General features: G+C 39.0%; 1 protein-coding gene across 2 annotated transcripts in view; it reads right to left on the bottom strand.

Moving 5' to 3' along the window:
• HSD17B4 (hydroxysteroid 17-beta dehydrogenase 4) overlaps nt 1-26993 on the bottom strand; it is an 86227-nt gene that overhangs the window by 35276 nt on the left and 23958 nt on the right. For both annotated transcript variants that reach the window (XM_053220042.1, XM_053220034.1), the window contains exons 8-16: nt 26654-26841; nt 19752-19843; nt 16478-16502; nt 14495-14623; nt 11911-12014; nt 10192-10428; nt 7115-7166; nt 4847-4918; nt 1381-1484 (exon numbers count right to left, since the gene is read on the bottom strand). In XM_053220042.1, coding sequence (XP_053076017.1) covers nt 1381-1484; nt 4847-4918; nt 7115-7166; nt 10192-10428; nt 11911-12014; nt 14495-14623; nt 16478-16502; nt 19752-19843; nt 26654-26841 — 1003 coding nt within the window. The remainder of the gene's footprint in view (nt 1-1380; nt 1485-4846; nt 4919-7114; nt 7167-10191; nt 10429-11910; nt 12015-14494; nt 14624-16477; nt 16503-19751; nt 19844-26653; nt 26842-26993) is intronic.

Below are 26993 nucleotides of genomic sequence, written 5' to 3'. Positions count from 1 at the left end.
TTCTCATGGAGCTACAAGGTTCCTCTTGGTTGTTAATCTAAAGTAACTTAATATCTGTGGGCACCCTTACCTTTGAACTTTCAACTACTCTATTCCTTGGGATGAGCTTCAGAGATCTCTATTATTACAGGCTGCCTCAGTGCCTGGGTGAAACCTCTCCTCCACTGCAGTAGAAGTAGGGGCAAGGATAGTGGCCCACTCATCTCCAAGTGACATCCTCACTCTACAAGAAGTTGTGCTGGGCAGGGGTAATAGCTTCTGGCCTCCTCAGCTTTCCTCACCCTGTGGGCAAGTGGGGGCAAGAGGGATTGGGTCCTTCAGTCTTCTCAGCCTACCATGTGTGGAGCAGAGTTTCCACTCTACATGTGGAGGCCGGGTAGAGAACGAGAATGCTATAACTCTTAGCCACTTCTACCTGGAACAGAGCTTCAACAACACAAGCTGGGGGCTGTGGGAAGCATAAGAAAATCTGGTGACCTGCTCTTGCTGGGAGGACAGCCTGCTCTGGGAGCAGGGACAAGGGATCCTGTGCTTGGGCTACACATGCCTAGAGTGGAACTGCCATTATGCTGAGCCCAGCGATGAGGGGAAAAAGGAGAAAGCCGTGGCTCAAATGCCACAGATTCTCAATGGTCTTACCAAGATAAAGACTTCCTTGAATAAATATTTCCTAATTTGCTATATGCCCTGAGGACAATCTCCAGACACTTTAAATGGTTTTCTTTTTGTTTTAACTTTCACCCATTATGATGTTATGGCTGACTCAATGGGGAGAGGGTCCAGGGGACTCCTCACACCATCATTCCAGAAGCAGTTTCTCAATACTGCTTTAAGCGTACTTCATTTATCCAGAATGTTTACGACATTATAATCTCATTACCTCAAATAAATCGGAAGTAAAGGCCAGGTTAAATGAAAAGTAATGTCCAAGTTATAAAATATTTTTAGAAAAAAAAATGTTTTTAGGTAGAATTTGAGAACTAAAGAGTAACTAGAATCGTCTTACACAAGACAAGTCCTTAAGTCATTTAATGAACAAAGATTTTATTTTATACAAGGATCACTCGCATGTGTTAGGTTTTCCTAAAGACTTCTGGGTGATGCAAAGTCTGTAGAAGAAAGTAAAAACGTTCCCATAATTATCTCAGGTACATTACACTTATGTCAGCCAGACTCCTCTACAAATACGTGTTATATATTAAAATATGCAAACATACGTAGCTCTTTCAATCAATTCAAAGATACTCTGATTCAAAGAAGTGTGAATTACTGAGGATCTACTCTGTTAAATCACACCTATGGTAATATGATAAGTTCAAAATATACATACAGATACTTACATACCCATATATTTTGCTTATAAAGCTTATAATAGCCTACCTTGACTTTGTCTGACGTCCGTTTTCCACCAATGCCTCCACAGCCAACGAGGAAGAGAGAGAACTGATTGTAACATATAAGTTCCTTCTCAAAATAAGAATAGACTGAAAAGCAAATGAAAGAAAAAATAAAGGAAGTTATTATCGAAAGACATAACCAGTTAACCAAGACATGATCAGCAATTCCTTTAAAAGTTTCAAAAACAAAAAGTAGTCACTAGAAGGTCTGATAACTTAAAGATGCCCAAGTTTGGTTTATAAAGCATCTTTCAATTTCTTCACTACTGGTCTCTAGAAGGCAGAGTGAAGAGGACCTTCACATACCCTCTCTTGACTGTGAAACAGCAGTTTCTCTCTCCTCTTCTTCAATCTCCCCAACTGCCTATCCTATCTTAACTCTCTCCATCTCAAACATTTCACAAAATCCCACTATACAGTGCAGGTATCCAACACTCTCAAACATTCCAACATTCTGCCAAAGGACTCAAAAAGAGCCTGGAGGGGTTCCTGGGTGGCTCAGACGCCCCTCCCCTGCTCGAACTCTCTGTCTCAAACAAACACACACACACACACTAACAAAAAAAAAAAAAAAGGGGCGCCTGGATGGCTCAGTTGGTTAAGCATCTGACACTTGATTTCCACTAAGAGGGGCGCCTGGGTGGCTCAGTGGTTAAGCATCCGACACTTGATTTCCACTAAGGTCATGATCTCACAGTTCCTGAGTTCAAGCCCCACAATCAGGCTCTGTGCTGACAGTGCGGAACCTGCTTGTAATTCGCCCTCTCCCTCTCTCTCTGCCCCTCCCCTGCTCTCACTTTCTTTCTCTTTCTCTATCTCTCTTTCTCTCAAAATAAATAAATAAATCTAAAATTAAAAAAAAAAATACTTGAAAAAAAAAAGAACCTGAAATACAAAAGAAGAAGTGAAGATCAAGGTATAAGCTTCAGGAGGACAGAATCATGGGTCTTGCTCACCATTATATTCCTAGCAATCAGAATGGTACCTAGGACAGAAAAAGCACCTAACCAATATTTATTAAATTAATGAGTAATGAGGGGCGCCTGGGTGGCTCAGTCGGTTGAGCAATTGACTTCGGCTCAGGTCTTGATCTCACAGTTCGTGAGTTTGGGTCCCGCGTCGGGTTCTGTGCTGATAGCTCGGAGCCTGGAGCCTGGAGCCTGCTTCGGATTCTGTTGTCTCCCTCTCTCTCTGCCCCTCCCTCACACGCACTCTGTCTCTCTCTGCCTCTCAAAAATAAAGAACACTAATAAAAAAAATTTTTTTTTTAATTAATGAGTAATGAATAAATGATACGAGTTAGCGAATGAGTAAGCAAATAATGAATGAATGTAGGACAGCTGTCCCTCTTTCTACTAACTTCCTAGTGAGGGTGTGAGAACTCTATCTCCAGCTCTAGAAAATTAGAAATATGACTTTGAACTGCACACAAAAGAAAAAAATCTAATTATAACAAAAAATAAGGAAGGTCATGGCAATTTGCATTAAAATAAGATTTTTAACTGTATTACGCAGGAAATTGGATATCTGATTTCATTTGCACTTTGCATACAAATTCTAATACATTATTACCCAATATCAAGCTGTAGTTAACTAAATGGAGTGGGTCAAGAGAAAATAGTAAAAATGAAAGTTAAGGTTACTGCAGAAACTTTGTTCTGAGGTATGTCACATGTCTGGTAGCTCAGGGAGAAGAGTAAAAGAAAACTGGGAGAGGGGTGCCTGGGTAGTTCAGTTGGTTAAGTGCCTGACTCTAAATTTTGGCTTGGGTCATGATCTCACAGTTTGTGGGATTGAGCCCCATGTCAGGCTCTGCACTGACAACGTGGATCCTGCTTGGGATTCTCTCTCTCTCTCTCTCTCTCTCTCTCTCTCTCTCTCTTGATCTCTCTGTGCCCTTCCCCCAACTCTGATACTCTCTCTCTCTCTCTCTCTCAAAATAAACTTTAAAAATAATAATAAAAAAAAGAAAAAAGAAAACTAGGATAGTTGCAGCCAAATGTTGGCCAACTTCTGGAATGACAAACAAACACAAAAATCTAAAACATGGGGCATCTGGGTGGCTCAATCAGTTGAGTGTCCAATTTCAGCTTAGGTCATGAGATCATGACCCCATGGTTCATGGGTTTGAATCCTTGGTCGGGTTCTGTGCTGACAACTCAGAGCCTGGAGCCTATTTCAGATTCTGTCTCCCTCTCTCTCTGCCCTGACCCCACTTGTGCTCTCTCTGTCTCTAAAATAAATAAACATTAAAAAAAAATTTTTTTAAATAAAAAAATAAAAATCTAAAACAGAAAGGGGAGAAGGAAGAAGAGGAAGACAAGAAAGACAGAAAGAGGAAAAAAACAGACATACTATGAAATACTATGAGCTGACAGAAATAATGTAGTAGGAGAATATTTAAGAGCATCAAAAATGTTCTCAACATATTATGTAGTAAAAACAAGGCAAGTTCCTACACAGCATATACAGTATGACCTTCTGTGTATTTAGAACAAAGATGATGAAGCCTATATTCCAACTATCAGACAATATCATATTTCCCACTCTAATTTATTTCCAAAATTTTTGACAATAAAGCTCTATTTCTTCTTTTTTTTTAAATTTTTTAAGTTTATTTATTAATTTTGAGAGAGAGAGAGAGAGAGAGTGAGTATGAGCAGGGGAGGGGCAGAGGGAGAGGCAAAGAGAGAACCAAGCAGACTCTGTTGTCAGCACAGAGCCTAATGTGGTGCTCGATCTCACAAACCATGAGATCATGACCTGAGCTGAAATCAAGAGTCAAACAGATGCTTAACCAACTGAGCACCCAGGTGCCTCAATATCTATTTCTTCTTAAAGTTCAGAATAAATAAATTTTAAGCAATGTATCTTGAGCTGATGTTTAATTTCTAGTATGTCAACCTTTACTAAACTACTATAACCTTTTTTTTCCCACTGCAAATAAAATATGGCTGTGGTGTTTAAACCACATTTGAGTTCAAGAGGCTTGAATGCACAACATTAGGAACTTAACCACCATTCATGAAAATGATTGAGAGCCAAATATGTTCCAAGTTCCAAAGAGCCAACAAAGACAAGAGTATCTACAATACTAATTATCCAGTGATGGTTGTCGATGTGTTCCTTCCTGCCAAGTCCAAACTCCAGTCCGCCACTACGTTCTCTGTACCAGCCACAGTTTGCACCTCTGTGCTCTGGTCATGTGGTCTCAAATCCCCTGAAATGCCCCACTCTTCCCACCGCTACCCTAACCTGCTCCTTTGCCTCATCTTCGCTTATTTCATGAGAGCTTATAAAATTTTTAGAACGCTGATCGTTATCTTGGTTTCTCGAAAACTAGAAGATGAATGTGAATGTACCGATCAGTTTCTATGGTGAAGCACCACATGACACACACGAGGCCTGTCAATCTAACAATATTATTGTAAGAATTAAAAGTGACTTACCATCCATAAGAATTACTAAACCAGATCCTTTATCTAGGACATCGGCAATAACAGCTTCACATTTTAAGTTTCCTGAAATGAACGGCAAAATCAATCAATCATCTGTTTTTAAAAAGACCGTAAGATCATTATATTAAGATATGAGAGAATTTAACAAAATCTCCACTGTAAGTTCAGCAAAACTAAAAGCTATGCTTTGATATAGTTTTCAAGGTACTGTTAAATCATTCAACATTAAAAGGAAAGAGAATACCTTAGTCACTACATTTGAAACATCAAGTAGAAACACAATAAAGATGTGTTTCTACCCAGATCTGTTTCTACCCAGAAAATCTGGAGACCAGCATAGCCTGAACTAGACCATGGTCTAGTTCACAATGGACACAAAGGGCTGCTGATAGATTTCTTGTCCTCCATCTAATGCTTCTTTTTTTTATCCCCAGGAGGAGTCACACGGCCTCTGACAGTACCAATGAAGCTGACAAATCCAGTGAAAGAGACAGAGACACTGACATCAGTCTCCTGATGCTTGTGGTCCTGAGTCTCATCACCTGCTGGGTTTCACAGGAAGATTATAAATAGTAGCCGTACCTTAGCTTTCTGTAGTTTAAAGAGGTTCCAAACCACAAGTATCTCGAATTTTGAATATTCATGTTAGAGAGGCATTAGAGAGGTAGCTTTAAAAGTACTTAAAGAAAATGCGCAGAAGCTACTGAAGAAAAATAATTCATGAGAAACATAACTTGACGCTAAGGAGGTACACGAAATTAAGAAAAATATTTGCCACACCTTCCTATTCATACCACTTTCCAGGTGTAATCATTTTGGAGTATATGCCTGTGTCTTTCTCTTGATATTTAAAATCCCTAAAGGCAAAAATCTACCTTACACATTCGTACTTCCAACAATGGTTCCCAAGGGAGCCCACGGTCGAGTGACTGGCACATGCCAGACAGAGGGAGCCTCCTGGCCTCTGCCCTGGCCACCAGTGCCACCGCCACATGCCCGCACACGATGCACGCGTGCACACAAAACCTCCACGGTGGGGATCCAGACACCGTATTTCATTTAAAATAACAGGTAACTTAACGTAGTAACAGGTTGTTTCAGTAGGTAGCCAGGTTAGAAAATGTATCTAAAACTGAAAACTCTGCCTTGTCCATGGCAGGTAAGCAGCGGATGTTTGATGAAGGCAGTCACCACAGATCACCTCAGATAAAAACGGTTGTGTGAAAACTTCTGCTATAACACTGAAATAAGGCTATTCAAATTGAAACAGTGAGAATCTCATACACTTTTTTGGTAAAATAAAAAGCTTTGGAAAAACATGAAAGGAGGATTCTAGCTTCTTGCTGACCTGCATGTTACATAAGGCGAAATGATAAATAAGCCCTTTTTTTGGTATTTTACCACCTTATATGGTCAGTATTTAATTAGACAATATGCTGACATTAGAGCACTGAAACAAATCTATCAAACTATAGTCGAAGAATAAGAAAAGCAGCTTTACTGAACAAGTAAGATACTCCTGAGAAGAAGAAAATTCATTATTAAGGCAGACCTGATTTTACTTACTCTAAAAGAAAACAGGAATAGTTAATTACAACAAATCCTCTATCTTTTAATGCACTTGCCTTTATGAAAATTGCTACCAACATAAATACCTGAGAAAAGAATCAAAAACCATTATTCACAGGAATCATAGCTGCCTATATACAATTACTAAGTTTAGAACACATGTATACAACAGAGATGCTTTTTCAGTTGCTAATGACACCTGTATCATTAGAAATACACTGTTAGTATTTCGAGATAATCTAATAAACAAGACTATTCAAGGACAAAGCTTAAGGTCACCAAAATAGGTCCTGCTTCACATCAATCTATTCTAATGCATATCCACGCCTTGCGATATGACTTATTTAAAGTCACTCTAGGGGCACCTGGGTGGCTCAGTCGGTTAAGCGTCCGACTTCGGCTCAGGTCACGATCTCGCAGTCTGTGAGTTCAAGCCCCGCGTCGGGCTCTGGGCTGACTGCTCAGAGCCTGGAGCCTGTTTCAGATTCAGTGTCTCCCTCTCTCTCTGCCCCTCCCCTGTTCATGCTCTGTCTCTCTCTGTCTCAAAAATAAATAAACATTAAAAAAAAATAAAAAATAAAAAAAAAATAAAGTCACTCTGTGCCAGTTTAACACAATGACACAGTTTGGAAGGTTAGTCAGGAAATAAAATCAGGGTACAATTAAGAAATCCATGTATCAGGAACTCACCTGATCTGGGAAGTGGTTTATACAACTCCAAGTACTGCTCCCCATGGAGAACCTATGTTAGGGTAAACAAAATTTTATTGGCCGACTTTCCTGTTCCGCAAGCTCTGCTATGAATATGGCTAATCACAAGTGATATTTCACTGGCCGCTTGCTCACATCAGTACTCCCCCCAAATTATCTGTCTCAGTTTGGCTTCTACTTCTTAATCATAATCATAATCAATCATATTCAGAAATAATCAGCCTCCCAATCTAAAGACTGTTAGATCTTTTGGAGCAGAAAAGGTATCTGTGTGTTCTTTCTTGACATTCATAAATCCTTACTGACTGGTAATTATGGATTACTTACTGATGCAAACACTAAACTAGGCTATATTTCCAGGGCTTATCACTGCGCCTGGAACATAAAGGGTAATTAATATATATCTGTTGAATAAAAATGGATAAATTGGAGGTGCCTAGGTGGCTCAGTCAGTTGAGCATCCCAACTCTTGATTTTGGCTCAGATCATGATCCCAGGGTAATAGGATGGAGCCCTGCATTGGGCTCTGTCCTGAGCATGGAACCTTCTTAAGATTTAAGATTCTCTCTCTCTCTCTCCACCCCTCTCCCTCACTCACACACGTTCTCTCTCTAAAATTAAAAAAAAAAAGTTGGGGTTCCTGGATGACTCAGTTGGTTAAGCCTCCGACTTCAGCTCAGGTCATGATCTCACGATTTGTGGGTTCAGGCCCCGTGTTGGGCTCTGTGCCGACAGCTCGGAGCCTGGAGTCTGGTTCGGATTCTGTGTCTTCCTCTCTCTCTGCCCCTCCTCCCCTGCTCTTGCTATGTCTCTCTCTCTCTCAAAAATAAATAAAATATTTAAAAATAAAATAAAATAAAATAAAATAAAATAAAATAAAATAAAATAAAAGTTTTAAATGAATTTCAAATCACATGAACCAAATACAAACAACTCAACTAAAACACAAGAGAGTATTACAACCATGTTCAAAGTAATTACAACCATGTTCAAAGCACTAACATTGTCCGTATTTCCTTAGTGTGATATCTTACAAATTATCTATAGATACAAAAATTGACACAGATGCATCTTATAAATTAACTATCAGTAGATACTAAGGACATTGTGTAACTCGAGAGACACTTAACCTCAATGTATGGAAGCAAGAATACACCAATATATGTAGGAAAATAATAGGACAGAAAAAACAAAATCTGACCCATATACTCAAATGACCACACCCCACTGCCATGGGACACCTTTAATTCTGTCTTCCTCCGAACCCAGAAGGAGAACAAATGAGACAAATGGAGGATGGCCCACCATATCAAATGGCCTGGACACTCAAGGTGGGAAGACAGGGATTTCAATTCAAGAGGGCTATTATTTCTGGCCACAGATTCTGAACACCATTCATGATTTTTCCAACTCCTCCTGACTCTGAAGGAGTACAGTGCAGAATTCTGAAACATTTGCTTTAACTGTTTGCATTTCAATTATTCAAACAGAACTGTACGCAGCAAATACCATGGGGCAGTGACTAAAACAACAAACTGCCTGGTCCATATCTCTTGCCTCCCTCCCAACTCATCAGATACTCAAACAAAATACTCACAGATTCAGAGCAGCAATGGGCGAATCGCTCCTCCAGTAAATGGGTCCTCCAATCACCAAAGCCAGAGAAATTGGCTCACAGCTCTAGGATTCAACAGCTATCCCTGGACGCATGACCTGAACCTTGACTCCAAGAAATGAAACATGCCCCACCTCAAAAGCTTTCTCACAGTTGTTCACACCTTCCTTCTTGAAATGACTTGTCCATTTTGCTTCTCAGATACCACATTCTCCCGCTATTCCTCAGAGCTCATATTTTGCCAGCCATTCCTTCTCGGTCTCCCTTGCTGATTCTTCCTCATGTCTTCAACCTTTCAACACTTGTAGGGTCCGGTCCCTGAGCTCAGGCTCTTCTCTACCTACGCTCACACGTTACGCTACGTGATTTCATCTAGTTTTGGGTCTTCAAATATCACTTCAAGTCTAAGAACCCCAGCGAGACCGCTACCCCCCAAACTCACGACTCACATATTCAACTGCCCGTTTTACATCTCTACTGGATTGTATAAGAGAATCTCAGATTTTTCCAAAACCAACCCCTGACCATCCCCACCTTAAGGTAACTGTATACATCTATCTTGTTATATATATGTTCTATATAACTACTATACATACTAAATATATTGTATATAGTTAATTATAAATCATGGATAGAGACATACATGCATATATTTCATCCCAGTTACAAAAAACTTCATCTTTGACTCCTCTTTCCTTCGACTCACATCCAGCCTTTTGTTTAAATTACTATAAGAGACTCTTAACTGTTTGCCTGCTTCGGCTTGGCCCCCATATAATCTATTCTCCACACAGTAGCAAAAATGAGCCTGTGAGTGAACACAGCTAGATCATATCACTCCTCAGTTCAAAGCACTACAGACTATCTCCCATGTTAGTTAATCAGAGCATAAGCTAAAATCCTTATAATGACTACAAGGCCCTCTTCTCCTACCACGGCCCCCCCCCCCCCTTCATCCTGTAACAGACTGGCCCCCTTGCTGCTCCAAAAACAAGCCAATTATGCATCTGCCTCAGGGCCTTTTACACTTGTTCTCTCTGGCTCAAATACTCTTCCCAGATCATTACCTGGCTTGCTCCCTCACCACTATCATCAAGCAAGAGTTATCACATCCATTTTATAGATAAGGAAATCAAAGCTTCAGAAAGTTCTGTACCCTTGGTCAAACAGCAAGCAAATGGCAGAGAGAGGATTGAGAACATTATGTCAGGGTCGTAGGACTGGACCTAATTGCTGTTTTCTTCTTTCTGCTTGTCCTTTCAACTAAGTCTCTTCTCTTATATGCTCAGAAAGGAAAATCAAAGATATGCTAAATCTTTATTCCTGAACCAACCATGACAAACTATTTTATTAATACATGTGCCCGCAAACAATGTGACATTATCAATCATATTTGAAGAAACCAAAGAAAAGCAAAATAAAGGTTTCTTATTACTCTTACCTTTTCCAAGCTGACCGGAAGCTCAGGAACCTCTCCTAACCCTCCACCTACTAAAGGTTTCTGAGCTACAATAACTCCAAATGTAGGCAAACAGGAGAAGTCAGAGCTTCCTTCGTATATAAATTTCATATCTTTTGGCTCCTTCACCGATGCTCCCACGCCAAGGGCATACATAATAGTTTCCAGCTCCGTGTAAGCAGAAGAAAATGGAGGGAATTTATAGCCAATGGCTCCAGCCTATGAGACAGGTATACGAAAGTGTTCTTTCAATGATATTTTTGTCAAATCCTTAACATTTTAACTTTTTCAAAACTGTTAACTGCTTACGTACCTGGTTTTTGCTTTTGAAGACAGGTGAATAGAATGTCATGTTGGTGAATTTCATGGAGTGTCGTAATTGTTTCATTAGATTTTATTTTAATAGAAACCAGTTAGAAAGTGTGTGGGAAAGGACTTCATTTACAGATAAGAACTTTTTTTATAATTTGCTTCTTACTAACAGTATGTCTCATTTTCAAATTTCCTATCTCTGATGGTGAGAAGCCCTATTAATTCAGCAACTATTACAAACTCAAAAATACAAGAAAATAATAATAATAATGAATAGGTCATAAATAGCGATAGTGAATCGCCCTATAGGAGCTACTGTATAAAATTAAATGTAAAAAGAGCAAAACGCTGCTTAATGCTTGTAAATTAGATGGCCTCAGAATGGTTTTAGTTAAAATGAAATTTTACCTTAAGTTCCTGGCTGGGAATGTCCCTCATCAAACTGGATATTGTATTTTTCTACTTAGTGATGATATGTCTTGCTAATGTGTGAAGTTGATACTGGGCTAAAAAGCAATGATGTCCGATTATCAATCACTTTTATTCCAAAACAGGAGTCCACAAACAAGGGCTGAGAGCTAAGAATGGTTTTTACATTCTTAAAGATTGGTTTAAAAAAAAGAAAAACAGGAAGAGCATGTGATCAGGAAGGGTAGGTGATCCACAAAGCCTAAAACATCTACTATCTGGCCCTTTCCCAGAAAAGTTTGCCAACCCCTATTCTAGGATAAAGTCATATTTATAACCCAATCATATTCTCAGGGTTAAAATTAGATTGTTAACATTATCACTCTATCTGCCCTGAGTCACAAAACACCAAAACCAAATGCATCAAATGATTTATTTCTCACTATTTATGCACTACATTTTTTTGTTTAAAGGCGACAGTAAATCAGCAAACTTCACATGAGCTATAACCACTATTCCATCAGAATTTCTACACAGTCGGAGGTCCTTTATTTGCAGCAATGTTGAAATAGTTCCAAAATACAATCTATCAATGCTTTCCCTAAAAAAAAATGACTCAAAAGAGGCACTTAAATAGATATCCTTTTCTAAAAAGTTAGAAAAAACAGTAACTACAGTAGAATTATCAACAATACTACCAAAAAAAAAAAAGACACTTGTGTAATTATACTGAAGAAAAGAAAGTAAAAGTTACATAAGGCTACATCTTAGCCTCATGTTCATTCAAATTCTATAAATATTTAGTACATATTTTAAGAAAAGTCTTGTCACTTATCTTTCCTATTTAACAATGGACTAATAGCTTGGAAAATAACATTTTTGTATGAGAGAAAAGAGAAAAAGGAAAAAAAAAGAAAAAAAGAAAGAAAAGAGAGGATCTCAAGAAAAGGCACAGCTTTTAGGCTTTTCTCCCCAACTTACAAATCCTGATGGTGCTGTCGATGCTGCGTGACTCATATGATTTGTCGAAACTCCTCCATCTGAATCGATTTTACTTATAACTCCAATTATACTGCCAACTGATTCTAAACAGTAATAACAACAAGGATGCTTCTGTTACAAGACATGACTAAGAAAAGTGACAACGTGCTCGATTATCATTCCTCTAACAGTGAGCAAGCCTGCCACAGGACCTTCACAGGCACTCATGAACTGAATATATGAGGTAGGACTATTACAGGAAGAAGCTGTGAAAGACTCCAAAATAGACCAAAGATCACTGGGTGTTGTCAATGGAAAACAAGCCATTGTCCAACATACTCTTCCTGGGTTTTGATTCCAAAGAGGCACTGAGCTTTGCAATGTCTTTGATCAATTTTACAGCTCTGTAAAGTGGGACCCTTGTCCAGAGACATGCAATTTTTGGTGAAGGAAAAACAAATTTCCCTTTCTCGCCATCATCACCCCTCCTCCAGGATGGAACAATGCCAAGATTATCCTCCGAACCCCCCACCCACGTCTCAAGTGATAGCTCTGAAGTCGGTACTAAAAATTCGTCCAGAGAAAACCATCATTACGAACAGAGACTTCAGACAGGGTTCAGAAGCCACTGTTCTGGGGTCTAAAAGGTTAATAAAGGAGACTCATGGGGCTGCCACATATGCCAGAAGATTCCAAGGACTCTGAGACCTAACAAACCTGACAGGTACAGGCCTCTTTCTAACCTTGGACACAATCTATAAGCAAACCACAAACTGTGGTGTGACCAGGGATATCAGCCAGCTTCTTGCCTCCGAATCCTCCCCTCACCGCCCCACTAAGAATGCTGCCAGAAGGAGGCTTTTAACTGAAAGTTACCTTGCTACGGGCTGAAAGGACACACGGAGACACAGGCAACCTGAGTTAATGTGGCTCAAACACTGAGAAAGCTTGGGCCAGTTACGGCACTTTTCTGGGATTTAGTTCCATTATCTGTAAGCCATGATCAGTTCTAGAGAAAAATGTGACATGTTTCTTCTAACTCTACTTCTAACACTCAGAGGTATATTTTCATTTAGAATTACGTAATTCATTTAGCTTTTTCTTTAGAATACTTTTAAGGCAATACAGTGGAACTTGGACATCAGAGGAAAGTTTTTAATGTACTTCTTTCTTTTTCCTTTCATTCATTTTCAATGATGGGTGACTCATTCACAGGCTAAATTCATCACAAACAGAAAAATATGGAATACAGGAAATGCTACCATTAATGACATTACAATCGTGCTATCATCTGGTTGAGAAAGAGCATAATGAAAACTTCAATGAGGGTACCAGCAGGCAGGAAAGTGTCATTAAGGAGGAAAAAAAAAACAGGAATAGTCATTTTTTGAGATATATTCCCCTACCAAACACTGAATATAAAATTACTAAGAGGAAAAAAAAAAAAAAAGATCTGTCTACAAAATAACCCTGAATCATTATCTTTCCCAGAAGAGTCGTTTAAACTCCATATACTAAAAAAATAAGTAAATAAGTAAAAATAAACTTCATATACTACATGCATATGTGAGTTACACTAGAAAAAAAAACAACGTGCCTTTTGCTGGTTGTTTATTCCTATGGCAAATCATAGACAGCTCGATAATTCCAGGGAGTAAGCATTTGCTGAATCCTTTCTGAGTTTGGCTCCAAGCGAGCACCAAACACAATAGAAGTACCTCCAAGACACAGTCTCCGCCTCCAAAGGACCTTACTGTGCAGTTAAGAAACCACATATTTACGAAACAAAAGCAGCTCTGAGCAGATGCTAAGAGGTCAGAGTCCAGCTAAGAGAGAAATCAATGTAGCCTGAAATATCTGGGGAGGTTTGGTTGAACATCCAGGGCTTGAGTTCTGATTTTACGAGAAGTACTCGGGTCAGCACAGGTGATAAAGGCAGGAAAGGGCATTTTGAAGTTTCTTCTCATTTATTTTTGAGAAAGATAGAGACAGTGAGAGCAGGGGAGGGGCAGAGAGAGGGGAAGAATCTCAAGCTCTACACTGACGTGGGGCTCGAACTCACAAAACTGTGAGATCATGACCTGAGCTGAAATCAAGAAGCAGACGCTTAACTGACCAAACCACCCAGGCACCCCAGGAAAGGGCATTTTAGAAGGGTGAGACACAGCAGCAAAGACGAAGGGATAAAACAACACAAAATCTACTCATAAGACAGAAAAGAGCTAAGCCTAAATAAAACTGGCCTATGTGAACTTTTTGAGAAACAGAGAAAAACCAGGTGAGGTAAGCAGTGACTGGTTAGGTAAGAGAAGACTCTGAAACGAACCATCAGGGAGGAAGCACCGAAGGGTGAACAGCTTGTACTATCCCCCACCCGGACATACACCCAAAACACAGGATTACAAAACAAAACAGAAAAAGTGACAGTGGGGGTTGACATACATATCTTAAATCTGAAGAGTTCTAATAGCTCCTGGTGCAAAAAACACGCACTAGTTAAAAACAGAAGACAGGTCCCTAAGAGAAGAGAATGCTTTGTTGCCTCTGTCTCCCCAGCCAGGAGCGAAGGGATCTGGGCCTCTACCTTGAATTCTCTGGGGCTTGGTGGCGTTCTCAAAGTCACAGATCTTCTTCCAATTAGCCTTCACCCCCTCGGGGGTCATGGGTTGATTCTTCTGTCTTACGATGGCTCCAAGGGACCGCTCCCAGCGTACTGAAACAAACGTACAGAAACAAAACGAAGAAGCTAAGCACAGAGTTTAAAAGGGACACAGGAAGTAAAACTCATCTGAGACCCTTGAATTTTTTTTAACTGCAAGAGAAAGGAATTCAGGGGGGACAAAATGAGTCTAACATCTGAAGAGTTATACTACATGACTTTAAAGAAGTTGTTCTTGAGATGACAATCCCATGAGGATAATGTGAATTAAAAAAAAAAAAAAAATATATATATATATAGCTGAAGGGAAACAGCTCTCCTCTGACCATGCCAGATACTACTAAAGGAAGACTGTAATGCTCAATCATAAAAATTTTAATTATAGACAATCACACCAAAAGACTGACTTCATGACCAAAGATCACTCAGGTAATATACTTCAAGATCTTTGCTAAACAGCAAAGTGAGGGATAACCAAATTAATATGTCACATAGCCCCAGATAATTCCCTCATGCCTCCCTTTGCTCTTTGCTCCTTTTTCACAGGAAGTCAACTAGAATAGGGCAGATTCACAAAAATCATTATTGCTGTAGAAATTCTGTGAGGAGAATTTTTAAGACTGTTTGTTGCCTTTCAAAAAAGCCCAAGGAATAAAATAACCACTAGTAACCTTATTTAAACATATTGGTCAGATTTTGATGATTATTAAATTGAAGCTTTGTCTCAGGCAATGACAGAAATACATGCTTCTAGAGTTTTCTTATGGACAAAGTCTCAGAAAAAACTTTTATTGCAACATTTCCTTTCTTAAATGGATATCCTGAGACACTTATGTTGAACAATGCTTGAGTAATATATGTTACTTTGATAACCAAAGAGAATAGTCATTAATGATGAAAATATTGATACTCTATGCTATATCAATGCCCTCCAGTAATGACAACCTTTTAAATAATTTCATTAATTCTGATACCAGCAGCCAACTGAAAACTTGATTTGGGATACTGGAATTTTTCACAATTTTTTTAAATGTCATGAAGCAAATGTCCAATGTGGAACTCACAAGATTGGGGAGCTGGGGAAAGAGATGGTTGAAGCCAAATGAGTTCACTATTGGACCAGAAGGCAACAATTTCCAGACATCAGTTGCAATTTCTGTCTCAGCAAGTTGTCCTCTGTGATTCCTGACCATTACCTCCTGATGTCTCATAGCCCCAAGGAAGAAAAGAATCAAACAAGAGAATTGGAAAATTTTCCTGCTGTGCTCTCTAGGACAAGACTCTTCCCATCTTTACAAAACAGCCCCCTCTCTCACTCATTACTCTGCAGAAACAGCAAGAACAATCATGTGGGGGCACCTGGGTGTCTCAGTCAATTAAGCATCCTGATTTCGGCTCAGGACATGATCCCATGGTTCCTGAGTTCAAGCCCCAGCATCAGGCTCCATGCTGACCGCGTGGAGCCTGCCTGGGATTCTCTCTTTCCTTCTCTATCTGCCCCTCCCCACTCAGGCATGTGCACATGCTCTATATCTCTCTCAAAAATAAATAACCTTTATTAAAAAAAAATAAATAATGTGGGATGCTGGAGACATAGGAGGACACAGGAGGACAAACAGACTGTGCTGTCTGAAGGAACCGCCAGTTATGCATAGGCCAGACAACTCCTGAATAAGGACTGCCAACAGGGAAAAAATCCTCAACAGTTTCTTGAAAATGCCAAAGGCCTTCAGGACAGCTTCCACATTTTAGAATGCCTATTGGTATACCCATGTTTGAAGTAGAATATGCATGCACGAGCTCCAATAGTTAGCCATTTGGCAAGACCTTTACCCAGCTCCAACTGGATGTGCAAGGTTAAAAATACAGAAACAATATACGGCAAATGAAAAACTAGAAGAGACTTACATTTTCCAATCCATCCTCCTCCAACCTACCAAAAAGAGGGGAAGACAGTTATACCATCTAAAACGGATCACAAAGAGGATTTTTTAATAGAAAAACAGGCAGGTGTCATACTAAGAGTATTAGAAGGCTAGATGACAATGGATGAAAATAACACAGTTCTACAAAAGTCCATGGGCCTCCATGATTTTGCTTTGTTCATGTTACCACAGTAGAAATACAAAGCAGCATTAGGTGGTAGACAATGCATGTGGTAGAAAAGCATGACTGATGTCAGAAACTAAGGCTTTAGGGCCGCCTGGGTGACTCAGACGGTTAAGCGTCCAACTTCGACTCAGGTCATGATCTCGCTGTTTGTGAGTTCGAGCCCTGCATTGGGCTCCATGCTGACAGCATGGAGCCTAAAGTCTGCCTGGGATTCTATGTCTCCCTCTCTCTGCCCCTCCCCTGCTCACGCTCCATCTCTCTCAAATATAAATAAACATTAAAAAAAAAAACTTAAAAAAAAAAAAACTAAGGATAGTTTCTTCTACTGACTAGTTGTGTGAATCCCATCAAATCATTTGAACCCTAAATCCAAGTTTTCCCCTATGTAAAATAAGGATAACAATATTCTTCATGAGCTAACCATAAAGGTTAAATAATATAAAATAGTAAGATTGTCCCAACAGCACAGGCATGAAATAACAGCTCCCTCTAGAAAGATCTAGTGAAGAAATACATAAAAAGGAAAGAAAATAAAATTAGGATTTGACTTAAACAACTACATATAGTCGTTTCAATAAGATATCTTTATAGAGAGAAGACAAACGACCAAATATATTAGTTGCCACACAGAAAGATCACATTTTTTCTAGAGGTCATGCAGGGGAATCCCCAGAAGAGAATGGCTGATGTTAAAAAAAAAAAAAAATCTTCAAGCACCACAACTACAATGTGTCAGAACTGATCATGAGAATTCCACAGGCAGAGGACAACAGAATATGTTATCAGTAGAGAGCACACAGGTTAGTGGCTCCAGTCAAGGGCATGGCTTTTTATCACCCTTTGCCTCTATATGAATATGCCCACAACTTTTACAACAGACCAGTCAGCCCTGATGCTGTCAGGGTAGATAAGTCAGCAGTGGTTTTGGTAACAGACAAGACAGATGTCATATTGTACCGTATTTGGGAGAGGCTCAAGAAGCTGGAAACTCCTCCAGGTGCTAGAAACAGGAGATCCAACTGAGCCAAAGAATCTCTATCTCTCCCTCTAGGTACCTCTCAGAATTTGGCAAACAGTGGCAAAACTTAATTTCAAGGTTTAAGGTGGGATATTACAGATGTTTCTTACTGTATTTTACCAATCATGCATACCAAATGTTCCTCACTAAAAATGTTCACAACATACAAAACACATAAAACTGTACCTATAACATGACCTTGTTGTCTCTATAGGTTTTGCTGTATGTATAAAATGTGTATCTAAGAAAAGAGACTATTCGTGTAAGATAAACATCTAGGGGCGCCTGGGTGGCTCAGTCAGTTAAGTGTCCAACTTCGGCTCAGGTCATGATCCCATGGTTTGTGGGTTCAAGCCCCTCATTGGGCTCATTGCTGACAGCACAGTGCCTGGAACCTGCTTCAGATTCTGTGTCTCCCTCTCACCCTGCCCCTCCACTGCTTGTGTTCTATGTCTCTGTCTCCCTCTCAAAAATAAATAAACATTAAAAAAATTTTTTTAAAAAGATGCAAATCTAATTAAAGACTGGAAGAATACATAAAAATATTAATAGTAGTTATCTCCAGATAAGGGTAATATGGATGGTTTTTATTTTCTTCTCTAAACTTTCCTGTATATTTAAATTTTTCTATTAAAGCATATATGATTTTTATCTACAAAATAATAAAAATTCCTTAATGACATAAAAGGCAGGCCAACTTCTGAGCTCCAGATGGCTTGATATTATTAAATCTGTAAAGTTCTTAGAAAGTTCTTTTCACCTCTAATTTTCCACAATTCGCAATGTCTGTCATTAAGAAAGTAGAGGCACACATCTCTGCTTAGATATGTGTACATTACTTTTTATTTTATCAAGTTTTTATTCAAATGCATCAGGTTAATATAGCATTCACTTCCAACTAAGCCAGGTAATTTTGCTACCAAGAAATATTTTTGGATGTCATAGTATTCTTCATATAACAGGTTCCTTATTACCACAGAGAATCAAATAAAGGTGGGGCAGAGAATTTAAAATATAACAGTACGAGGGGGAAAAAAGAGATCACTCTTAAATGAGGAATCAAAAATGTATAAACTGGCATAAAGAGATCTAAAAGGACTTTGATTACAAAGTGAAAACTGGATCTCACTGGATGTTTGGATTATGTGTGCTTATTTTTACAATAAACACTTAAAGCTCTACAATGAGGAAAAATACGAATGTTTATTCTTAAAGTTAAAATACATAATAGGTTACGTTTACTGACCTATCATGCCCAGACTAAATTTCTGGTATGCTGACATAACAGTTACAATTGAAAACTAACTGTTATGTACTAGATCCAGTGCTAAGAGTTTAAAAATAGGATTTCTCGTTGTCACAAAAGCCCAAGAAAACTGATGCTCGGGGACATTAATTTGTACAATATTCCAGCGAGCCAGCAACTGTCAAAACAGAGAATTCAAAACTCAGGCTGGCTGACTCTGAACCATAAGCTCTATCCTCCTACTTTAACAATCAGGTTCCCAAGCCAAATAAAACCTTCTTCATTTGACTAAACACCTCTAACCAGCCACATTTTCATTTGGTAAGCATATTAGAAATGAAGAAAGAAAGAAAAACAGAATTTATCAAGTTGCTATTTCTTTCTCAAAAAAGGACATTTGTCAACACTTCTTCCTTAGTTAACTATAATATTTAAAAAATACATAAGTGAGGAGCACCTGGGTGGCTCAGTTGGTTAAACACCCGACTCCTGATTTTATCTCAGGTCATGATCTCACGGTTCCTGAGATCGAGCCCCGCGTTGGACTCTGCGATGGCAACATGGAGTCTGCTTGGGATTCTCTCTCCCTCTTTCTCTGCCCCTCCCCTATTCACATTTTGTCTCTCTGTCTCTCTCTCTCTCTCTCAAAATAAGTAAATAAACATTAAAGAAAAATATACAAGTGATATCAAATGATGCAGATCTTTCCAAATGTGAGCAAGTGGAAAATATTAATGCTTAAATCATTTTTTTATGTTTAATTACACAAATATTACTTTGAGAGAAAGCAGGAAGGTGCAAAATACCTCAAACAAGCCACCGTTTTCCTCACAGCTCTCATGGCAAAGCCAAAGGACCAAGGGCGCCACATAATCAGGCTTCAAAGTTTCCAGGAGATCTAAAACACATCCCAAAAATGTTTATGAACAAGAATATACACATATTCAATCCACCATTTTGCTTTCTGAAAACTCCTTACTTACAAATTTTGGTAATTCAGAGGCTTTTTTAATAAGAACAAAATGAGATCTACAAAATTAATCAGTCTAACATTCAAAGCTTTTGAAAGAACTGTTTCATCCCTTCTAACTTTGAAGGCAACAGATACACCTTTCCAAGAGGGGTAACATACTATACAGACGACAAGTTAAGTTAAAGCTACCTAGGCAGTAAGTGGTGAGTAGAATTCTACTTAACATGAGGAACTGAAGTCACCATTCATTCCCAAAACTATTTGGCTCTCCCAGCAATTTAACCAGAAGCTAGAAAACTACAAAACAGCCTTGACCATTGTAATGGCGGTAAGATAATGATGTGAAATGAAGCTTGCAACCATCACTGATGAGTAACGAAGTGTAAGAAATATTTTCCCACTTGATGCTTTCCATGAGCAACTTAATAGAGTAGAAAGGAACAGGCATACCTTGGAGATATTGTGGGTTTGGTTCCAGACCACCACAATAAAGCAAATATACCAATAAAGCTAGTCAAATGAATTTTTTGGTTCCCCAGAGCATATAAAAGTCATGTTCATGCTACCCTATAGTCAGTTAAACTGTACATTAACATTATGCCTAAAAAAAACAATGTACATATTTTAATTTTAAAATACTTTAGCCACACCTGGGTGGTTTAGTTGGTTAAGCCTCCAACACTTGATTTCAGCTCAGATCATGATCTCGCGGTTTGTGAGACTGAGCTTTGCATCAGGGTCCACGCTGAGCATGGAGCCTACTTGGGATTCTGTTTCCCTCTCTCTACCCCTCCCCTGCTCATACTCTCTCTCTCTCAAAATAAATATTTAAAAACTAATAATAAAATAAAATACCTTATTGCTAAAAAACGATAATCATCACCTGGGTTTTCAGTGAGTTATAATATTTTAGCTAGATGAGAATCTTGCCTCAATGTAAATGGCTGCTGATTAATCAGGGGGGTGGCTGCTGAAGGCTGGGGTGGCTGTGACACTTTCTTAAAATACAATAATGAAGTATGTCCCATCACTCGACTCTCCCTGTCAACTGATTTCTCTGTAGCATCTGATGTTGTCTGACAGCATTTTACCCACACTAGAACTTTCAAAACGAGTCAATCTCTCAAACCCTGCTGCTGCTTTAACAACTCAATTTATATAATATTCTAAATCCTGTGTTATTATTTCAACAATCTTCATGACCTCTTCACCAGGAGTAGATTCCATCTCAAGCACCACTTTCTTTGCTCATCCCTAAGAGCTCCTCATCCGCTCAAGTTTTATCATGTGATTGCAAGAATTCAGTCACACCGTCAGGCTCTACTTCTAATGCTAGTTCTCTTGCTATTTCCACTGAATCTACAGTGACTTCTTTCACTGAAGTCTAGAACCCCTCAAAGTCATCCATGAGAGTGGAAATCAACATCTTCCAAATTCCTGTGAATGTTGATAGTTTAATCTCTTCCCACAAATCACAAATGTTCTTAATGGCATCTAGAATGGTGAATCCTTTCCAGAAGGTTTTCAATTTATTTTTCCCAGATCCATCACGGGAATCACTGTCTAGGTCAGCTATAACATTATAAAATGTATATCTTAAATAATAAGACTTGAAAGTTGAAATGACTCCTTGTAGCAGGCCTGAAAAACATTAATCTACATCTCCATCAGAACTCTTGGGTGAGCTGGTGTACTGTTAATGAACAGTAACATTTTGAAAGAGATCTTTTCTTCTGAGCACTAGGTCTCAACAGTAGACCCAAAATATTCAGTCAACCCTGCTGTAAACACATGTGTTGTCATCAAGGCTTTGTTGTTCCATTTACAGAACACAGGCAGAGTAGATTTTGCATAATTCTTAAGGGTCCTAGGATTTTCAGAATGGTAAATGAGCACTGGCATCAATTTAAAGTCATCAGCTGCATGGGACGCCTGGGTAGCTCAGTTGGTTAAGCGTCCGACTTCAGCTTGGGTCATGATCTTGCAGTCCATAAGTTCGAGCCCCAGGTCAGACTCTGTGGTGACATTTTAGAACCTGGAGCCTGCTTCGGATTCTGTGTCTCCCTCTCTGTCTGCCCCTCCCCAACTCATGTTCTGTCTCTCTCTCTCTCTCTCTCAAAAGTAATATTTTAAAAAAATTTGTAATAAAATATTATAAAGATTTCCTTTTAGAAATAGGTTAAAAACCAGAAGTATTAAAAACCACAAGGTTGTCCACTTGTCAAGTAGTCTATTATATAATCAAGTATAAGAACAGGCTCTCAATCATACACTTAAATTTTACATTTTTAAAGAACAAAGTTGGAAGACTCATATTACCTGAGTTCAAGACTTACTATAAAACTACAGTAATCAAGGGACACCTTGGTGGCTCAGTCGGTTAAGCATCCGACTCTTAATTTGGGCTCAGGTCATGATCTCACAATAGTGAGATCAAGCCCCATGTCAGACTGAGCCTGCTTAAGAGACTTTCTCTCCTTCTCCCTTTGCTCCTCCCCTACTTGCACTCTCTCTGTCGAAAGAAAGAAAGAAAGAAAGAAAGAAAGAAAGAAAGAAAGAAAGAAAGAAAGAAAGAAAGAAAGAAAAGGAAAAACTATAGTAACCAAAACTTCATGGCATTGGTAAAAAGACAGGCACACGTCAGTGGAACAGAACACAGAATTCAGAAACAGACCCGTACCTACATGGTCAATTGATTTTCCACAAAAGGACAAGGACAACCCAAACCAAGAATGAGTACTAATCTCTAGGACAAATTAACTAGTTTCTTCAACAAATAAATGGCTTTTTTTTTTTTTTTTTTAAAGAACAAACACTTTTATTAAATAAAACAAGAGCTATGGTAACAAAATGCCTGTGGACTTTATCTGGATCCCCGTGGAATAAGCCAACTCAAAAAGGGTACCTTTTAGACAGCCAGTAAATCTTAATATTAATTTGTTATTAGGTGATGTGAAAGAATTATTTTGTTTGATGTGATGATGACACTGTGGTTATAATGTCCCTATCGGTTAGAGATCTATTTCCAAGAATTTATTAGGTGAAATATAAAGTCTAAGACTTATTTTGAAATATTACAGAAAAAAAAAAAAAAGGAAGAAGGTGACAAAAAAAAATCATTTTGAAATATGCCCAGAGCATGGTGCTTTCCTTAACAAAGGGCTATCTTCACAGAGACTACCAGAGCCTCATCTGACCTAGGGAAAAGGCAATTAGCAAACTGGAGCCTCTCTAGCATTCCTGTCTCAATTAAGGAAAGACGGTGAAATGGCTAAGAAACTCTTCTGAAAGTCACAACCCAGGACTTTGACTCCCTAAAGAAAAATGGAGATTCAATCATAAGATTATAGAACATCTTCCCTCCCCGTGACTTACAGCCACAGCAACAGGACTCCAGTGTAACAACAGTGGGTTCTACGTGACAGAGCTCAAAGACGCATTCTATTTAACAAAGAGTTTTTGGGGAAACCCAAAGACAACAGGGAACACAAAAACAAGGACAGAGAGGAAAAAAGCCTCTGACACAGGTAGTCCCAGCAAACAAAAAACATGGCCTATGGCCTAAGCACATATACTTAAAATCTCACACTAAAGGCCTATTTACCTCACTTCCTACTATACCCCAGTGCACCATGTTCAGCTTTCAACAAACATTTCAAGGCATGCTAAAAGGCAAGAAAAGCACAGGCTGAAGAGACAAAGTATCAGAACCAGGTTCAAATAAAATAGACATTCTGGAATTATCAGACGAAGAATTTAGAATAGCTACAATTAGGGGTGCCTAGGTGGCTCAGTCAGTTACACGTCTGACTCTTGGTTTCGGCTCAAGTCATGACCTTGCAGTTCGTGAGTTCGAGCCCCACCTGAGGCTGTGCACTGACAGTGCAAAGCCTGCTTGTGATTCTCACTATTCCCCATTCTCTCTGCTCCTACCCCAATCGTGCACATGTGTGCACGCTCTCTCAAGATAAATAAACTTAAAAAAAAGCCTTTAAAATAAATAAATGAATACATACAATAACTGTAATTAATATGCTACGGGCTGTAATGGAAAAAGCAGACAGCATGCAACAATAGATATGGCCACAATAAGCAGGGAGATGGAAACTCTAAGAACAAATCAAAAGGAAATGTTAGAAAACAAAAGCAATATAACAGAAACGAAAAGGGTTCAGTGAACTTAAATATATGTCGTTAGAAACTTCCCAAACTAAAATGCAGAAAGAAAAAAGAATTTTAAAAAAGGAAAAGAATATCCAAGAACTGTGAGATAACTGCAAAAGAAAGAATGTGTACATAAGGGTAACACCAGAAGGAGAAGAAAGAAATAGAAAAAAATATTTAAAGCAGTAAAGGCTGAAAGTTTTCCAAAATTAATGACAGACACCAAACCACAGATCCATAAGTTCAGACACTATCAAGTATCAGTATATTGTCAAAAATCTCCACCTAAGTACATTATATTCCAACTGCAGAAAAAAATATCTGGGAAGAAGGGGGGAAAAACACCTTGCCTACAGATGTATAAGGAAAGGATTACAGCAGACTTCTCTTCTGAATCAGAAACCATGTAAGAAGCAAGAAGAAGGTGGAGTGAAATAGTTAAGTGTTGAAAGAAAAACAACTACCAATCCAGGATCCCATTATCAGTGAAATCATCCTTCAAAACTGAAAAACATTAAAGGGAAAAAAAGACAAGCTATAGAGTGGGGAAAAAAAATTTTCAAAACACGAATCTGATCAAGAACTTGTTTCCAAAATATGCAAAGAACGCTAAAAACTCAACAGTAGGAAAATAAACCACCCAATTTAAAAATGAGCAAAAGATAGGGGGCCTGGGTGGCTCCATCGGTTAAGCGTCTGACTTTGGCTCAGGTCATGATCTCACAGTTCGTGGGTTCGAGCCCTGCATTGGGCTCTGTGCTGACAGCTTGGAGCCTGGAGCCTGCTTTGGAGTCTGTGTCTCCCTCTCCCTCTGCCCCTCCCCTGCAGGTGCTCCGTCTATCTCTCTCTCGCAAAAATAAGTAAACATTAAAAAATGAATAAATAAGGGGCGCCTGGGTGGCTGAGTCGGTTCGGCATCCGACTTCAGCTCAGGTCATGATCTTACAGCTCGTGGGTTCAAGCCCCATGTCAGGCTCTGTGCTGACAGCTCGGGGCCTGGAGCCTGCTTTGGATTCTGTGTCTCCCTCTCTCTCTGCTCCTCCCTGCTCACGCTCTGTCTCTCTCTCAAAAATAAACAAACATTTAAAAAATTTTTTAAAAAAATGAGCAAAAGATGTGTGCAGACACATCACAGGAGTGAATAGATAAATGGCAAACAAGCATAGGAAAAAATGCACAAGATCACATATCATTAGGGAGCTGCAAATTAAAACATGAGACACTACTACAGACCTATGAGAAGGACTAAAATGCAGAAGACAGACAACAGTAAATGCTGGCAAAGATGTGGAGCAGTGAGAACTCTCCTTCGTTGCTAGTGGTACTACAGCACGACACACCCCTTTTGAAAGGAAGTCTGGAAATTTCTTAACAAAGCTAAACAGTCTTAACATACAATCCAGCAACCACGCCCCTTGGTATTTACCCAAACAAGTTGAAAACACGTTCACACAAAAACTTGCGCATGGGGGCACCTGGATGGCTCAGTCAGTTAAGAGTCTGACTCTTGATTCGGCTTAGGGCATAATCTCCTGATTCATGGGATCAAGCCCTGCAGTGGGGTCTGTGCTGACAGCACAAAGCCTGCTTGGGATTCTCTCTCCCTCTCTCTCTCTCCCCCTCCCCAACGCATGCATACACACACACACACACACACACACACACACACACACACGCACTCTCTCTCTCTCTCTCTCTCCCTCTCCCTCAAAGTGAAGACACTTGAAAAAAAAAAATTTCTTAAACTGCACATGAATGTTTACAACAGCTTTTATCCATAATTGCCAAAAGCTGGAAGCAACTAAGATGTTCCTCAATAGGAGAATGAATAAATTATGGACCCTCCACACCAGGGTATGTTATTCATTTGCAAAAAGAAATGAACTTCAGTCCTCCCAGACATTCAAGGAGAGGGAGGATGAAGAGGTGAAGGCACGGGGGTACTTTCAGGGCAGTGAAACTATTCTATAGAAGAGAATTCTGTATATAACAGTGGATACAGAACATTACGCGTTTGTGAAAGCCCATATAACTATACAACACAAAGAGTAAGCCCAAGTAGAAACGATGAACTTGAGTTAACCATAGTGGATCAATACTTGTTCATCAGTCATAACAGAGGTAGCGCACTAGCACAAAGTGTTAATACGTAGTAGGAAAAACCGTATGGGAACTATCTTCACTATCTGCCCAATTTTTCTATAAACCTCAAACTACTCTAAAAAATACAGCCTATTAGTATTAAAAAAAAATCATTGCTGTAAACCAGAATGCTATTGCCACCTTCAGTAAAAAGCAAAAACAACAAAGCAAAGATATTTAGGTATTCATGTGTACCTATGCAGAGAAAAAGAATGAAAGTTCATCTCTGAATGGTAAAATTATGGATCATTTTACATTTTTTTCCTTTGGGTTTTCCTAAATTTTCTGTAACGAATACAAATTATGCATAATGCTTTTTGAAACTGTAAGATAAATAACATTTTAAGTATTCAGAAAATTAAGTACTTCTGCAAAACTCACTCCACACAGATTTGTAGCTAAGAGCACTGAAAAATCTAAGCTACTTACCTTCAGGCATAACTGTCTGGGTCATCCGGGATCCAGCTGTAGGGGCAATAGTGTTACAGTGAATGTTGCTTTTCTTGCCTTCAAGTGCAATAGTGTTTGAAAGGCCCAGAAGACCCAGCTTCGCAGCACTATAATTGGCCTGGCCAAAGTTGCCGTATATTCCTGAAGCTGATGAAGTCATAATAATCCTGAAAGGAAAAATCCATCTCTCAAAATCTCTTTCCCATGTTTTGACAACAATGCAAACTCCAAACTTAATTTTTTCTTTTTCCGTACTATTACACCTGTCAAAAGCAACTCTGTATACTGTCATTAGGTTCCTACAGTCATGATTCATACA

This window comes from Acinonyx jubatus, chromosome A1, assembly GCF_027475565.1.
Source record: "Acinonyx jubatus isolate Ajub_Pintada_27869175 chromosome A1, VMU_Ajub_asm_v1.0, whole genome shotgun sequence".
In the NCBI taxonomy this organism is placed as follows: Eukaryota; Metazoa; Chordata; class Mammalia; order Carnivora; family Felidae; genus Acinonyx; species Acinonyx jubatus.
The sequence above is the reverse complement of the archived record's forward strand: the minus strand, read 5'-3'. Positions and strand labels throughout refer to the sequence as shown.